Raw genomic sequence first — 17,812 nt, 5'->3', positions numbered from 1 at the left:
TATTAGTTAAGACCATGCGACAGCCAATCACATTTTTATCTACTGGCCTTTTGACAATTTTTCATGTATCATTATTTATCAGACTCTTCATTTCAGTGTAAATTGCATTTCACTATTTATTTCTGCCATTGCTCTATAAAGCAATCTTTTGACTTACTTCACTCACATTTGCTTGTATAAACTGACAAGCATTATAAAACAACTCATCTATATTCAGCGAAGAATCCCGGGCTCTCAGTTGCACCATCGGCTATATCTTTATCATTGTTGGGTTGATTCAAATTAAGTACGTAGTTATATACGAGTTTAGGACGACTTCTTTGTCCAGTGTCAATTTTGTTTGGTCTTCCTAGACCTCTCTTGAATTCATTTTGAGGCTGTCCTTGTTCCAAAGCAATTTCCTCAATATGTTCATTATCTGGTTTATGCAATAAATCCAATTCTTTTTCATGTAATAACTCAGGCTTCTGACAAATTTTCATCCAGGATTCATACTCGTTCTCTGTCGTTTCAAATGCAGGTACATTTTTACCATTTTGATGTCGAAATTCATTTAAAAATCTTACGTCTCTCGTAACAATAACTCGTTTATCAACCGGTAACCATACTCTGAATCCCTTCACTTCATCTGAATATTCAACAAAGGTTCCTTCTTTACCTCTTAGGGCAAACTTATCCTTACCTGGAGACTTATCCAATACATATACCTTGCATCCAAAAATCTTTAAAAAATTTAAGTTTAATCGCAAGCCTTTCCAAACTTTATATGGATACTTCCATTTAGTGCTTTGGTAAGGTATCTATTGCGTAAAAAATTTGCCGTTGCTATTGCTTCTGCCCAAAATGAAGGTGGCACTGATTGAAGCATCATACAGCGAGCCATCTCCACTAACGTTCTATTTTTACGTTCAAACGCGCCATTTTGCTGAAGCGTGTGTGGAACAGTTAAACGTCTCTTGATGCCATGCTTCTTGAAGTAGATATCAAATTTCTTGTTGCAGAACTCAGTATTGTGAGATTGTAATGACTTGATTTAAGCTCCTGTTTACTTTTCAATATAATTTTTGAAATCTATGAAAACATTTAACAAGTCACTTTTCTTTTACAAAAATCTTACTTTGCACCATCGTGAGTAATCATCTGTAAATGTCACAAAATATTTTGACTTTCTTAATGATTCTGTTCTCATTGGACCACAAACATCACTGTAAAATATTTATAATTTGTGCGTTGATTTACTTACAATAAGTAGATTTATGCCCAAAGAGTGAGGCCAAAAATCGCCTGTTTTGCCACTCTTGAAATCCGACTTGAATTTGGTGCTAAACGATAGTTATATATAAGACATTAATCATCTGAAAGTTACAGATTGAGCCCACTCTTTATCTCCAAGATATGATGAGTCAAAGTTCGCATACTCTCTTAATCCATTAATTCCCATTGGTAACCCAGAGTGGATTGTATAAAAGTAACTACAGGATGTACGATGTAACCGAGAATGATAATTATTGGCGAGAAAATATTGTCAAAATAATTTGTCTATAACAGGATTATTTAAACAATTTATTGCAAAAATGATTTTCGGCAGGAAATAATGGCGCCATCTTATTCAACAGAGGAAATCACATATTAATAATGTTCCATACAGACCAAAGATTGCAAGTGTCATAAAAACGCAAGAAAAAAACAATCAATGAACAGTTCTATCCCGGCTCTGTCCATGCCTAAGCAAACTACAATGGCTCAAAACCGACTACTGAATCTGATCAAGAGTAATGATTATTGGTGAGGAAAAATTGTGAACAATTTCTTCTAATATAATTGCTTAAACAATTTATTGTAAAATTGATTTTCGGGTGAACATGATGGCGCCTTAGTTCTTGCAAGTTTAATCTTTGTGTTAGCACACAGGATAAATCTGATAGAAACGCGATTATTAAATATTATTGTACTTGCAAGAGCGGTTCACGTACTGTCGGATGTTGCAGCCATATAATGACAATTATATGGTATATGGTATATCGGCTATGGACAATACAATGGGATCAATATACCCAACCCTGATGCAATGTGTCAATAACCATTCCTAAAAAGCGAAATTAAAGGGACATATCAAAACGTATGCATGGTTCAAGCACCATCTGAAGTAGGTCAGAACAGTTGATAAGGACGTTGATGCATAATGCGAACTTTGACTCATCATATCTTGGAGATAAAGAGTGGGCGCAATCTGAAACTTTCAGAGGATTAATGTTTTATGTTATATATAACTATCGTTTAGCACCAAATTCAAGTCGGATTTCAAGGGTGGCAAAACAGGCGATTTTTGGCCTTACTCTTTCCTATTAGCGCTGTTATTTTGAAAAGAGATATTAATTTTAATGTTTCGGATAAATGAAGGAATCACGTCGCATCTTCTACAGTGGAGTAAAAAAGTTAATTGTTGTTGAGATGTGCATATTTTCTTCTCAAATTGATCCATGATTTCATTAGGAATGTGTTGTTAGTACCATAATGCTTCAATATTGTTTGAAAAAAACATACTAGCTCCATTATTACGTACTAGCTCCATAATTAGGTCCAAAAGCAAATAAATAATTCAAATTTGATGAAGTCGCTAGAAGATAAAATCAAAACACAAAGGTTTATTTTAAAATCCGACCACACTGACAATGCTTTATTCAATTAATCTTTAATAAGACGTTTCGACCATGGGTTTTGATCCTTATCAAGTGCCCTACATAAACGCAATATTGACAATAACTAGCACAATCAATTAAAAAACTTTACAGATTAATAAATTAATACAATATAACGGATCACCTTTCCCGACGCCACGGATCGGCTTGTCGGTGCCAGGATTCGGGAAGAGGGGAGACTCAGATTTGCAAGAACCACGCGGTTATTCTGGTATAAACAGAATTTATTCGAGTCACCTTTCAGTGGTTGACTCGTTATTTAGTCCACGGGTACAGAAAATATTAAGACGGACGAAACGCGACCAGATTATATGAACGCGGACACGACTTGTAGCTAGAATTTACAGACAGGAGTACTACGGACGAAACGCGACCAGATTATACGGACGCGGACACAACTTATAGCTAGAATTTGCAAGAAAAGGTACGACGGACGAAATATATCCAACGTGGACGCGGATACGGGCGCCCTAAAAAGGGCGAGCTCCGTAGAGCGCCGATGATTCGCGAACAGGACCCGGTGACCGAGAACACTCGGCCTACGCGACGAGAACGCTCGTCGGCCGGGACGGCTTACGGACGGGACCCGGTGACCGAGAACACTCGGCCTACGGGACGAGAACGCTCGTCGGCCGGGATGACTTACGGAGAGGACCCGGTGACCGAGAACGCTCGGCCTACGCGACGAGAACGCTCGTCGGCCGGGATAGTTTACGAACAGGACCCGATGACCGAGAACGCTCGGCCTACGCGACGAGAACGCTTGTCGGCCGGGATAGTTAGGAGCTTAGGATTTGAAGAGTGATCTCTGAGAACGCTCGAGAAACCGGGACGGGACTGGTCGAGAAGCCTCGGCTGAGCCGCTTTTTATAGCCGCCAGACTCTCTCCAAGCTAGTCTTGGAGTGGGGCGGCTGGTCGGGTGGGGCGAAAAGGCGAGTTTCCATCGCGTTTATTATATGGTGGCCCCGAAAGGGGCCGTTTGTATGAGCGCGAGCTGTGGGTCGGTCCTGAGCATGCGCGGCGCTTAGTGACGACCAATCGAGTCGTCACAACAATATAAACAATAGTTAATGCAATCAATTAAGTTTTTCAGAAAACAATAATTTATCGCTTCTAAAAATTACAAAAATTATTAACATTTTACTAAATTTACGGAAATCAATAATTTATCGATTCTAAATATACAAAATTATTAACTATTTATCTAAATTCCATTAATTGTCAAAAAACGGTCAATACTTTGTAAAACAAGATTTGTTTGATATGAAAATATAAAAATTATAAATTCTAGAACAGTCGATTGTCGCGTCGATAATAAAAAGTCACAGTTTTTTTTATATGTTTGTCAAAGAAAAAACCCGTCATATATTAAAGCCGTCACCAAAAAAACTATTATTCACAACAAACAAGTAACGGGATTGCAACCGTTCCGCCGAATATCTATACCATAATAAGCATGCGCAGCTTATCACGTGTGTCCCTAATCACCAATAATTAACGCACGCTCGCGCATGTCAAACCCGCGTCATTTTGCTAATCTCGATTAAGCAGCCAATTATGAACCATGCTCTCAGATCACCTCGAGCACAATTAAAATCGCTCATAATCATTGGCGCTTCACAAGAGAATGGGCTCCTTCGACAATTCCATAAATGGAGTTCACGCCCGAACGTTGGGGCCTTATCGCTTTTTCCATTGTGAACCGCATATCGCTTATCCGCTAACTGTAAAATCGCAAAACTCGTTGACGACCGCTGCTTATTTCTTTTGATTTGATTACGTATTTCTGAAATTAAGTAAAGTCTGTGTTAATTTTTGTGCGTGTATATATTTTGTCAATCAATGTGAATTATATAATTAAACTCCTTTTTCACATATAAAAGATGACTATACTTATTTAGCGTGACCTCCTTTCGCAACACGCGCTCCCGAACAAAGATAAACCGACAAAACTTTTCTATTAAATACATCATCATTTCACATAAGAGGTTGAGAACAGAATAAGCGACCTTTATTATTTTAATAATATAAGTATGCTGTCTTCTAAGCTGGGCAATAGAGCCAAGGAAACGAAACGAAAAATTAATTAAACGGAACTGTATCTCAATTTGAGATCCCAAAGTTCCACATATAAATTAATTTCGAAACTTACATATGGAGAAATAAGCGAGAAAAATATAGGTCCGAAAAGTCGCTGAAGCGGGAATCGAACCCGCGTCTTTCACTTTCCGGGCGACTGCTCTTACCAGGTAAGAGCAGTGCCCGGAAAGTGAAAGACGCGGGTTCGATTCCCGCTTCAGCGACTTTTCGGACCTATATTTTTCTCGCTTATTTCTCCATATGTAAGTTTCGAAATTAATTTATATGTGGAACTTTGGGATCTCAAATTGAGATACAGTTCCGTTTAATTAATTTTTCGTTTCGTTTCCTTGGCTCTATTGCCCAGCTTAGAAGACAGCATACTTATATTATTTATATTGAGAGCCGATAAAAATATTTATTTCTGACTTTATTATTTTGTCATAATAAAATATTAATTAAATAAATGAAATTAAAATTTAATTTAATATTATGTTTAGCTGATTTTCCACTTACAATATTATCCCGTTGAATCTCTGAAAAAGAAAATATTAAATATTAATAATTGTGTCAATACTTTTCAATTTTTTTTGTACTTTTAAGATATTATTTTTAATTGTTTTTTAAAATAATTTGCATGTTATATATAATAAAAAAAACGAGTCGTGCACGACAAATCGCAAGCAAACGAAAGCACACGTATATGGTTCTGACATCAACACAAGCGCACACACTCATACACACACTAAGCATGACCGGCAATTAAACGAAAGGTTCTTTTTCGCTTTCTCTCTCTCTCTCTCTCTCTCTCTCTCGCTCTCGCTCTGCATGATCAGTTTCAAACAAGTTCGCGTTTGGCGGCGTCCAGCGATATCTTCAATATCACTGTTGCCAATTCAAACATATACACGATTGACATACCGCCCGCCAATTACAGCAAAGGATTGAGCGGAGCGTCTCGGAAGAAGAGCTTTGTCCTCACTTCTTTTTAGTCAATCTTATGAAACAGACGTGTCAGAGAGATATACGAAATAAGAACAATTTCATATGATTCACCTTAACTCAGACTATCATTCCCTAAGCGTTGTTAAGGTGACTATTCGAGACTCAGAGAATACACCCCTACACGGTAAAAAACATTTTGTATTTCTGTTGAAATTATCTCGTGTAGAAATTTTTGTGTTAAATTTTTAACATACTCTTATGTTAATGTAACATATTGTCGTTGTGTTATTTTGACATTTCTGTGTTGAGTTAATATTTACTGTTTTTAAGTGTTAAAACAACACAATTAAATAAAAATGTACGAATTCTTGATGATATATTTTATATGTTAAATTAACATACTTATAAAGTTAAATTTAATTAAAATAAAATGTAATTTTTACATTTTTTGAAATAGTTGTTTAAAGGTTTTAATGAAATTCAAATGTTAAATTTACATTACCGGTCTGTTAAGAATTCTATATTTTAACATTAAAAAAATGTTAACGTAACATTTTTTAAATGTTTGTTGTAACTTATAAACAGATAACTTATGTTACTTTTCTCTTTATTACAGTTTTTATCTGTTTAATCGACATATCTTTTATGTTATTTATCATAAAGAGATATCGTCTTTTGTTTTCTGGCGGTTACTGAGTGCGACAAGTTGCTGCGCGACTGCGTGACGGCTAAAGCTATCTCGCAGTCTCTTGATATACGTGCTGAAGCATGTGCTATTGTGTGGCCACTGCGTGCTTTGCGTATGAGTATCGCAAATAAGTGAGTGATCCTTTCAGTGATATATAAGATAAGTGAAACTAACACTAAGGTGCACATATGTGGTAAGAAAATTATTATTTCAAATAATATAATAATGATTATGTCTTGCAGGCATTGTGAATATATTAATGGAAATATGATATAATAAATGAGTTTGATACTTTTCCGTTAAATAGATTGATAAATAGATATATTGATCAATAGCAATCGGTTAGCATATCTTAACAGGCTTGCAATCTTATAAATAAATTGATTAATTATAATCTTTATAATCTAACAAGTCGATTTAACAAAAATTATAAACGTGAAATGTATGATAGCAAATGAGAACAGTGATTAGTCATTTACTTTCAGTTTTACTGTTTTTTATGTATCAAATGTTGTTTTAATGTTAATATATTAATAAATATCTGCATAATCTTCTCTATTCAATGTGTATAACTAACCGTAACTGTAGAGTTTTTATATTTCATATTAATATAGAATAAGTATGGGCCAAAATCGAAGAACCATGTACCTACGAACATTTTATTGAAAAAGGTCATTTTTTAACATATTTTCATTAATATATATTAAAGTTTTATCATTTTTATTTAATTGCAATGTACATTTCATTGTAATATATGTTTACAGCTGAAAACATTTTTCCATCATTAAAGAATACAGAGTTTATCTTTACGGATGAAAATGATGCTAAACTTCAACCAGACATTTTATCAGAATTTGTTAGAATAAATCCACGAGGCGTTATTATAAAAATTAAAACAACGACAAATATTGATATTTGTAAGTATGAATAGTATACATATTTTATTACATTTTCTAATTTCTTTTATATTTTGTTTATTCTTAAAGAACATTACAATTTTTTTTATATAGCATTGTCGCATATCCCTAAAGAAGCAAATCAACCATCTACAAGTTCAGATGTAGATACATGTTCTATTAGAAGTTCCGTTCTATTAGAGTTCTCAAATAGTGAGTATGAAGAAAATGCATCGTCTTCCAAAAAATATAAATTAGATGCTACCGTTTCTGAAAGTAATGAAGTTATATCAAAAGAGGTATGTTAACTTTTCCTTTTTTTATAAATTATAAAATAGAAAATTAAAAATAAAAAGTTTGTTGTATTTCTGTTCTTTTAGAAGTTGCATGAAATAATAAAAAATTTTGCGTGCGAACAAGAAATACTTGACAATTATAAAAAAAATAAATATTTATCAGAAAAGTACAGAAAGCTTTTAATAAAAATTGTTGTGCAAAGTTTATTAGAATATAAAAAAAAAGTAAATAGACAAATCTATTCTTGGGAAAAGTGTAATTATGCACAAGCAATTATTGAACTCTTCCCAAATTTAAAAAACTGTGAAGGTGATCTTGGCTATGTAAGTTTTTATATTTCAACTGTCATAACATCAATTTTTATTATATATATATATATATATATATATATATAAAACAAGATTGCATTTATATATTTTACCAAATTTATATAATTTATAAATTAATATTTGTAGAAAGCAATTTTTAGTTTTTGTAAACTGTTTAACATGAGAGTACTATTAAAAACATATACAAATAATATTGTATTTTATTTATTTATATATTATTTATTTATTTATATATTATATATTTATTTATATATATCTGTATACATATCAAAGAGAATATTTTATACTTTTGCATTATGCATAATTGTTTATTAATATAATTTTATAGGAACACTTTTATAATCCTAAAACTGAGACTGGATATATTGCTTCACGTTTATCAAATGTACAACGAAAGGGAAGCATCTCAAAAGTAATTGTGGATAACAAACAAAAAGAAAATATTGATAATAATATAACAACTGAGTCTGTTGATGAATCGGACATCATTAAAGATTCAATCAATTTTATGAAACATGCAACATTAGAACAGAAAGACCAAATTATAGAGAAAACTAAAGAAGCTTTTAAAGTTCGTCGATATTTATATTTAAATGTGAATTTTTTTAACGTATTTCCAAGATTTTTGGATATGCCTGAACTGGTAAGCACCATTACTTAATTGTAAAAATATAATAAAAGTTATCTTGCACCTTTTTAACTCAAAAGCTCAATTTTACAATGTTATGGTTAATTACTCATTTTTCTTAGTTTATTTTATATATACATATATATTTTATATTATAACTATATTCTTGCCAAACTGAAGTGTATATAAAACTTGTTTGATTTACAAATATTATATAGAAATTTTTTCTGCGTATTCCTTTTATTTTTAAAACTAGATTTTTAATAAATTTTTTTATTTAGATTGATGTAGAATTTAATCTACTTTTTCCTGAAATTGATCCAGATAGATTTTGTAAGATATATCCACAATATATCGATGCTATTTTGTCAGTTTTTGAAACTAAAAAAAATAAAATTCCTCTTGGTACGTTAATTTTTTTATATGGAAATTACATATTAATATTATTAATATTGATTTTTAACGTGTTTTAATATTTTATTTTTAAGAATGGAATCTTATTACTAACTCATTTATTGCCTTGGCACTATTATTACCACCAACAGCAAAAGGAAAAAAATTAGCTACAAGAGATAAAACAAATAATATAATTAGAAAATTGATTGTTTTTGTACAGGTAAAAGATTAGAATTATTTTTTTTACAATTATTAATTTTATTTACAATAATCGCAATATAACATTAATTGTTTTACTTTTCAGAATGGGACACCCTTGCGTTCAAATGAAAACGTAAATCAACCAAGAATCATTGTTGTTGGTCCTAATAAAATAGCACCTGAACAATATTTTCTTGAAATGGACAGGAAATTTATTTTATTACCAACGAACGATATTATTAAATCAATTGATTACCTTTTCAAGGCTCACTATGCTTTTCATGTAGAATTTGAGAACGATCTTAAAAATTTTTGGATTTTTCTGCAACACTATTTCTACACGATTCCAAATAAATGTACGAGTAAAGTGATTGAAGTACACACGAAACTTGAGGTAACAAAAAACAAATTATCGTTAAATTAAAGGTACTATTCAAACAAATTAATTAAACATAATATAACATTTCTCATATTATTTAAGAGATTATAGATATAATATATAAGTATTAAAATATTGAACATTGATATTCATGCAAAAGTTAGTTCTTTTTTATTTTTGTGAGTAAAAATGCAAATATTAAAAAAAGATATATATATAATTTTTTGTTTATTTAAAAAATAAGATTATAATATAATTATATTTATTATAAATTTCATTTTTCCTTTGTACGCTTTTTTCAACGTAATTATTATTAAAAATGTCTCTTCAGTGTTACTTATGTGAATATAAAACATTACAAATCAAAGATATATGTCGTCACTTACGTAATGTACATATGCTGTTTGAGAGCTCTAATCTTATTTTAAAATGTTGTACGAGTTGTACAAATTGCCCTGCCGTTTTTAGAACATATTGTGGCTTTACAAAACATTTGAAAAAATGTATTCTCCAAAAAGAAAATATACTTTCCAAAAGTAACGCTTATGAAAAATCAAATGCTGAAAATATTGAGATTTTTGAAGAAGTTGATATTAATGATAATTGTGATTTGATTGAAAATGAAACTGTAACATCAAATAAGTCAGAGACTGAGAAAAAGCAACTAATGCAGGAAAATATATCTAATTACGTAACACACTTATATTCTTTAGGTTTACCTGATCTTATTATAACAAGTATTTTAGAATCAACATCAAATGTAATTTTTCCACTCATTGACGATATTATATCACTTTCACATTTAGATGAACGTCAAAATCTTGCTCACGACTTTAGATATGCATTTGACAATCACATGACTGTATATAAACGAAATAAAAATTTGCCAAAAAATTTTGTACAGCCTATCCAGAAAGCTCATGGTGTTGGAATAAAAAAAAATACGACAGTAGAGCACAATGCTATAGACAAGTTCCAATTACACGTACTTTTACATATATACCTATATTAGAAACTCTTCAATTTATATTAAATAATGAAGCTGCTCAACAATTCTTTACGAATAATATTTTTGAAAATAATAATGCTTACACTAATTTCATTGATGGTACAGTTTATAAAACTAATCCTTTTTTCCAAATAAATAAGAACGCAATTCAGATTCAACTTTATTTTGATGAATTTGAGGTATGTAGTCCTTTAGGAAGCAAAGCTGGAATTCATAAAATCGGAGCGTTTTATTTTACAATTAATAATTTTCCTATTCATATTAATTCAATGTTGCAAAATATTTTTTTAGTAGCTTTAAGTTATAATGCTAATATTAAAAAATTTGGTATAAATCCTGTCTTAGAGGTCATTGTATATGACATAAAAATTCTAGAAAAGCAAGGAATATTTATTGAAGCTCTGAATACTTATGTGAAAGGTACATTAATATCTTTATCTTGCGATAATTTAGCTGGAACTATGTTGCTTGGCATGAATGAATCTTTCAATTCTCATCACTATTGTAACATTTGTACAATGCATAAAGAACATGCCCAAAAAACATGTGTTGAAGATTTAAATTTATTACGAACAACAGAAAGTTTTTGTCATTTATCATATCAACGAAACTATGCCAATAGCGATATATTTAATTTTTTTGGAATAAAACATAAAAGTGCTTTGTTAAATATAGCTTATTTTAAAGTTTCCGAAAATCTCAACATTGATGTAATGCATGATTTTTTTGGAGGGCATTTGCCACAGAGATCTAAAATTATTCATAGATTTTTGTAATAAATCTGGACTAATAACTTTAAATGATTTAAATGAAAAAGTACAAGCGTTTGATTATGGTTTTTGTAATAAAAAAAATCTTCCAAGCATTATACATTTTAGTAAAAATTCAAATTCAATTGGACAATGTGCAGCACAAACTCTTTGTTTAACAATATTTTTGCCTTTAATTCTAGAAGATATAGTTCCAAAACTGGGAGAAAATTTTAATAAATGGAAAATAATTTTATTACTCATAAAAATGTTAAAGATTGTTTTTATCACCAAAAATTACGCTTAATATGTTACATGATTTACAAATAACGATAAAAGAACATCACGAACTTGTAATAAAAGAATTTTCCGTTCTATTAACTCCAAAAGATCATATAATTACGCATTATCCTACTATAATAGAAAAAATGGGTCCTCCAAGAGCTTACTGGACTATGCGATTTGAAGCTAAAAATGGTTATTTTAAAGATTTAGCTCATAAATTAAAAAATTTTAAAGATATTGCGTTTACTTTATCGTTACGTCATCAAAAATATATCAACTATGAGTGGAAAAATAAGTGTAATTTTATTGAGGAACAGCCAATCCTTCAAAATTTTAAAAAGGAACATTTGAAATCTACAGACTATGGAGCAATAATTGCAGAACATTTAAATATTACATTAAATACATTAATTTACATTGGAAAAAACGTACAATTTAGAGGTACAAATTTAAAATTAAATAAATTTATTTGTACATCTTTTTCTGAAAAGTTTCCGAATTTTGGTAAAACAAAATTATATTTTTCTTTAAATTCTATAATATATGTTTTATATGAAAGTTGGAATACTATTGACATATCTCCACTAAATTTGGGATACATCATAAAAAATAATTCTTCCTTCTTTATAATGAAACTGGTCAATTTTCCATTTACCAAAGCTTGGGAAATGTATAAAACATCAGAAAATGATACGGTTATTGTAACAGAGTATTTTTTGTAATTTGTAATTTTTATATTATATACAATTGTAATCTGTTTCTTCAGATAAATAGAATGTGCAATTTTGTCAAATGTATCCGTAATATTTCTATATAATATTTCTATAATAAATGTAATATTTCTATAATAAATAAAATACTTTGTGGAAAAATATGTTATTTTATGTTATTGTATAACAATAAATAATATTATATATTTGTTCAAAATGCATAAGAAAACATTATCCGCATAATAAAATATTATATTTGAATAGAATACTTTAGAATATTCTAGACCAATCGATATTTTCAGCAAATCGTTTGTATATGTTTTTCGAGGAGAAAACACCGCGACATAAATCAATCTGTTTCGGAAAAAAACCTCTCAAAATATCAACAATTAACGGTATCACAACCGTTCCGCCGAATAATTATTTTTCAATGAGCATGCGCGGCTTATCACGGGCGCCTTGTTTCACCAATAATTATCGCGATCGCCCGCTTGCGCATGCTTTCTTCCAGCCGTCGTTCCGTTAATTTTGACAGCGGCCAATTACGCGTAATGCGCTCAGGTCACCTCGCGCAATGTTTGAAATCCGCAAAACTATTGGCGCTTCACGCGAAGGTGGGCTCCATTCTAAAAATTATAAAAGAGGAGCTCACACCCGGCTTACCAGCCTTATCGCTTTTCCGCCGTGAACCGCATAACGCAAACCGCATACTTGTTAAACTGCTAAAATTTCGTTGACGACCGCCGCTTATTCCACACTTTGATTTTGATTACGTTCTCTTCTGTGAAATAATTAACATTTGTCATAAGTTGTTAAAGTGTATTTTGTCATTAAGTGTTTGTTGTAATTAAACTCTTTAATACAAAAAAGGTGACTCATCCTTTGTGTTGCGCGATCCTCTCTCTCGCAGCGCGTTCGTGAACATATTTCTGGTCCTTCGAGCCGGATCTATCGCACCGGCAACCGCAAGTTCGCGAGCGTGACTCTTCGTGTGAGTGAAGAAAGTGAGCATCTGTGTGTGCAACCATCATGGATGTACCCACGCTGGTCGACTGTCAGCGTGAGATTCAAATCCGCATCTCACGTTCCGTGGAGTATTTGAAGAAGCTGGGCAGCTCCAATATCACTACCAGTGCTATCGCCACAAGCACCAGAATTTTGGATCAGCTGTGGACGAAGTTCGAAACGCAGCACGATCTCATCCGAGCAGCCTTAAAAGAAAAGTTCAGCGAAAGCGATTATTTTAAGTCAGAATTGCACGCTGATACGGAGAATCTGTATGTCAATCAAAGAAGCATACTTGACAGCTACGCCGAACACTTTCGTGCAGCGAACGTACCTCCTTCTGCCGACGCCACGCCAAGGTCGTCACTGCCGCGCATCAAAGTACCGCCATTCTCTGGTGCCTACGCAGATTGGCCGTCGTTCAGAGATCTCTTCCTCTCCGTCGTGAGTGGCAATGCGATCTCCAACATCGAGCGCTTTCATCACCTCCGCTCATGCTTGACAGGGCCGGCTGAAAAATTAATCAAGTCGTTACCTGTCACCAGTGACAATTATGATCGCGCTTGGGCGATCCTGGACAAGCATTATAACAATAAAAAGGAATTGATCCGCTCCAACTTTGCCACGTTCATCGCCGTGCCAAAGATGAAGGGAGATACCGCAGAGGAGTTGAGACGCATTCACAACGCCGTTACTGCCGCCGTCAATGGTCAGGAGAGCATTGGACGTCCAATTAACACCCACGGAATGGACCTCTTCAACTTTCTAGTCACCGAATTGTTTGACGCACGCACGCATCTGAAATGGGAGTCGTCCACGTCAAACTCATCAGAGCTGGCACAAAACGAGGCACTCGTTGACTTTATCAGCCGACGGATCCTGACGCTCAATGCCGCACGACCGAAGAACGTCAGCAAACCGTCCGGAGAGGCTTCACGGATTGCCAAGGCTCACGTCACTAAGCACCAAGGAGCTGAGCCACCGCACTGTACACTGTGTCGTGAAAGGCACACCTTGATGACCTGCCGAGATTTCAAGGCCAAGACCGTCAACGAGCGTAAAGCATTTGTAGAGACGAACAAGCTCTGCTACAACTGCTTAAGAAATCACCTCTTATCTCGCTGTCAGTTGAAGAAGAACTGCCTTACGTGCGACGCACGACACCACACTACGTTGCACGGAGCAACCACGTCTTCACAGGCAGCTGAGGCCACCACACGCGCCACTACACTGACCACGACTCTTCAAGAGCAAGATCATAAGGCTGTTCTTCTTGCTACAGCTCGAATTAACATCGCCGATCGGTACGGCTCACCACACGCCGTACGCGCCTTGATCGACCAATGCTCCGAGGTGTCGATCATTTCTGAGGCCTTGGCGCAACGTCTCCGCCTGCCTCGAGTCTCGACGGATCTCTCTATCTTCGGAATCGGAGGGACCCGCTCAGGATCAGCTCATGGCAAGGTCACGCTGCACGTCACGTCAGACGTGACCAACGCCGAGCTCTGCGTGGTGGCTTTTGTGCTGCCCCGCATATCGTTGCAGCAAGGCTCAGTCTCGCGAGAAGAACGCAGCTGGCCTCATTTCGACGGACTTCAGCTGGCCGATCCGCGCTTCCTGGACGACGACCCAGCTGAGCTACTGCTGGGAGCCGAGGTCTACTCCTTGATCCTCGAGAAAGGCCTCCGCAAGGGTGACTCAAGGATGCCGATCGCCCAGCAGACCAGCCTGGGATGGATCCTGTCCGGCGGCTACGACGCAACGGACATCGCCGCACATTCCGGTGCACCGCCGATCACGACCTCGCCGACCTCGTTCGACGCTTTTGGGAGCAGGAGAGCGAGCCAATAACTCGGGCTCCACTTACTCCCGAGGAAGCTAAGTGCGAGGAATTGTATGTGCGCCGTCACACGCACGTCCACCGGGAGGTACATTGTGAGGCTACCACTTTCATCACCGCCGACGAATCTTCACGAGACTCGCCGACCAGCGGAGCGCCTCCTGAGACCCATGGAGACCAAAGGCAGCCGAGATCCTCGATTTGGCGACCTCTATCGCAGCTTCATGCAGGAGTTCGAAGACCTACAACACATGAAGAGAGTCAACATTGCAACTACAGCGGATGATTTCAAGTGTTACTTACCGCATCACGGGGTCCTGAAGGAGTCGAGCACGACGACAAAACTCCGAGTCGTATTTAACGGCTCTCAACGCACACGGGCCGGTACTTCGCTGAACTCTCATCTGTTGACTGGGGCGAATCTTCTGCTAGCGCTCAACGACGTGTTGCTGCGATGGCGTTGGCACTGGTACGTCTTTGTCACCGACGTAGAGAAAATGTACCGCCAAATCCTCGCACATCCTGAGGATTGCCGTCTTCAAACAATCCTGTGGCGTCACAACAAGACGGACGAAATCCAAGAATACGAGCTGCTAACAGTAACCTACGGCATGGCTTGTGCACTGTTCCTGGCCATACGAACGCTGCGGCAACTCTGTGCAGACGAGGGGACGCAATTTCCTCAAGGGGCCACAGCACTTCGGCGAGACTGCTACGTCGACAACATAGTCACTGGCGCAGACAACCTCGACGATGCCATCAATCTCCAGACGGAGCTGCGCCACCTGTGCACGGCGGGCGGATTTCCACTGAGGAAGTGGGCCTCAAATAACTCCGAGGTCCTCGCGGGAGTCCCTCAAGAGCATCGGCTGCAGCAAGGACCGCATTCATGGGACGGAGAGAGCCATTCGACCTTGGGCCTGCGATGGCATCCTTTTTTTTTTTTTTTTTTTTTTTTTACGCAGTGGGAATCCTCATGGATACCACCGCTCTCCGAGAAGAGAGCGGATGGTTATGTGGTACTTCTTGCTCCCCTTGGCCGATCCACGAATGGATCGGTCAGGGGGCTCAAGACATACCTCACTAAACCCACTGCGGATACCTTCTCGGGCGTTTAAGGGGGACGGCGAGGATGCTGGGATCCCATGCCGTCTTGCCGCCCCCCCGCCTTATCCCTCCTTGGGAGAGTGTTGCGGAAGGCAACACTCTCCCCCCCCGCGAATTGCATCGTGCGGGGTCCTCGCGGTTGCGACACAGGGCGGTATCAATCCCACGTCGCGCCCTCCCAAAGAGTTTGGGAGGCGGGGTCACGGCTCGAGTGTCCCGCTCGAGCCGCCACCCCCCGCCTCCAGAGTGATGCTCTCTCCCCCTCCCGAAGGGAGTGGGGGATTCGGCATTCACTCCGGAGGCCCTCACCAGGGGATCCCTCTCAGAAGGAGAGAAACCCCCTTGCGATGGCATCCTCAAGATGACTGGTTTGCCTTCGCAATACATCCGCGTTCGGTCACAGAATTCACGAAGCGACGAGTCCTCGCCGAGACTGCACGGCTATTCGACCCGATGGGCTGGCTTGCGCCTGTTGTGATTCGGGCGAAGATCCTGATCCAGACCACATGGCTTCAGCAGCTGGACTGGGACGCTCCACTGCCTGTCAAGGATGTTCAACGTTGGCAACAGCTGCTGAACCAGCTACCTCTGCTCAGCAACATACGAGTTAATCGCTGGCTCAGCACCAACGACGATCACTCAAGATTGCAGCTCCACGGCTTCGCTGACGCTTCCGAACGAGGATACGCCGCAGCGGTTTACCTCCGCAACTCTGAAAAGAGGAAAACATCAACTAATTTGCTCATGGCAAAATCCAAGGTCGCACCCGTCAACCCAGTCTCACTGCCTCGCCTGGAGTTGTGCGCTGCTGATCTACTCACCACGCTCACACTGCATGTCCGCAACACGCTCGGCTTGGCGTCTACTCCAGTGTACCTGTGGTCCGATTCCAGGGTCACACTCCATTGGATCCAGGGACACGCCACCCGCTGGAAAACTTTTGTCGCCAACCGGGTAGCTCATATCCAAACACAGCTCCCGGACGCTCAGTGGAAGCACGTAGCCGGGAAAGACAATCCTGCAGATTGCGCATCAAGAGGAATTACTCCTGGGGAATTAATCAACCACGCATTATGGTGGACAGGACCTACCTGGTTGGCACTGGACAAAACGGCGTGGCCCAACTCAGAGGTCGACATCTCAGAGGACGACCTTCCGGAACAACGCACTACCAGCCTAATAACCAGGAATTCCGTCATCATCGAACCGGACCTCCTTCTTCGGTTCTCCGCACTTCATCGGCTACTGCGCGTTACGGCTTGGTGTCGTCGATGGCTCAACCTGGCGAGCCGGGAGGTCACATCTGGTCGCCCGCTGCATCCTGACGAGCTAGACGCCGCTCTACTCCATTGGCTTCGAGTGGTGCAGGCGCTTCACTTCCCTGACGAGGTAGCTGCTGCCACCGTAGGACGGCCCGGTCCACCACGCAGTTCACTGGTCAAGCTGAACCCATTCCTCGACGACCAAGGTGTGCTTCGCGTCGGAGGACGCCTCAAGCACGCTCTGCTGCCCTACGATGAGAAGCACCCGGTGATCGTCCCGCCGGCCTCCTAGATGACGCGACTGCTA

General features: G+C 37.5%; 3 protein-coding genes and 1 pseudogene across 3 annotated transcripts; all 4 read left to right on the top strand.

Moving 5' to 3' along the window:
* Nucleotides 1-1,693: 1,693 nt before the first annotated feature.
* LOC114937949 (uncharacterized) lies at nt 1,694-9,595 on the top strand. The gene is made up of 9 exons (XM_085479531.1): nt 1,694-1,772; nt 6,549-6,605; nt 7,177-7,329; nt 7,423-7,607; nt 7,689-7,928; nt 8,263-8,505; nt 8,844-8,967; nt 9,051-9,178; nt 9,263-9,595. The coding sequence occupies exons 1-9, from the start codon at nt 1,694-1,696 to the stop codon at nt 9,581-9,583; spliced, it is 1,530 nt and encodes a 509-aa protein (XP_085335657.1). The 3' UTR covers nt 9,584-9,595.
* Nucleotides 9,596-10,715: 1,120 nt separating this feature from the next.
* On the top strand, nt 10,716-12,355 carry LOC146724661 (uncharacterized; annotated as a pseudogene).
* Nucleotides 12,356-13,320: 965 nt separating this feature from the next.
* LOC146724660 (uncharacterized) lies at nt 13,321-15,147 on the top strand. Its single transcript, XM_085479530.1, has one exon. The coding sequence runs from the start codon at nt 13,321-13,323 to the stop codon at nt 15,145-15,147; it is 1,827 nt and encodes a 608-aa protein (XP_085335656.1).
* A 1,549-nt stretch (nt 15,148-16,696) lies between these two features.
* Nucleotides 16,697-17,797, top strand: LOC146724659 (uncharacterized). Its single transcript, XM_085479529.1, has one exon. The coding sequence runs from the start codon at nt 16,697-16,699 to the stop codon at nt 17,795-17,797; it is 1,101 nt and encodes a 366-aa protein (XP_085335655.1).
* Nucleotides 17,798-17,812: the final 15 nt, after the last annotated feature.

This window comes from Nylanderia fulva, unplaced genomic scaffold (genome assembly GCF_048542155.1).
Source record: "Nylanderia fulva isolate GAGA-0341 unplaced genomic scaffold, ASM4854215v1 Scaffold121, whole genome shotgun sequence".
Classification (NCBI taxonomy): domain Eukaryota; kingdom Metazoa; phylum Arthropoda; class Insecta; order Hymenoptera; family Formicidae; genus Nylanderia; species Nylanderia fulva.
This window is presented reverse-complemented; position numbering and strand designations above follow the sequence as displayed.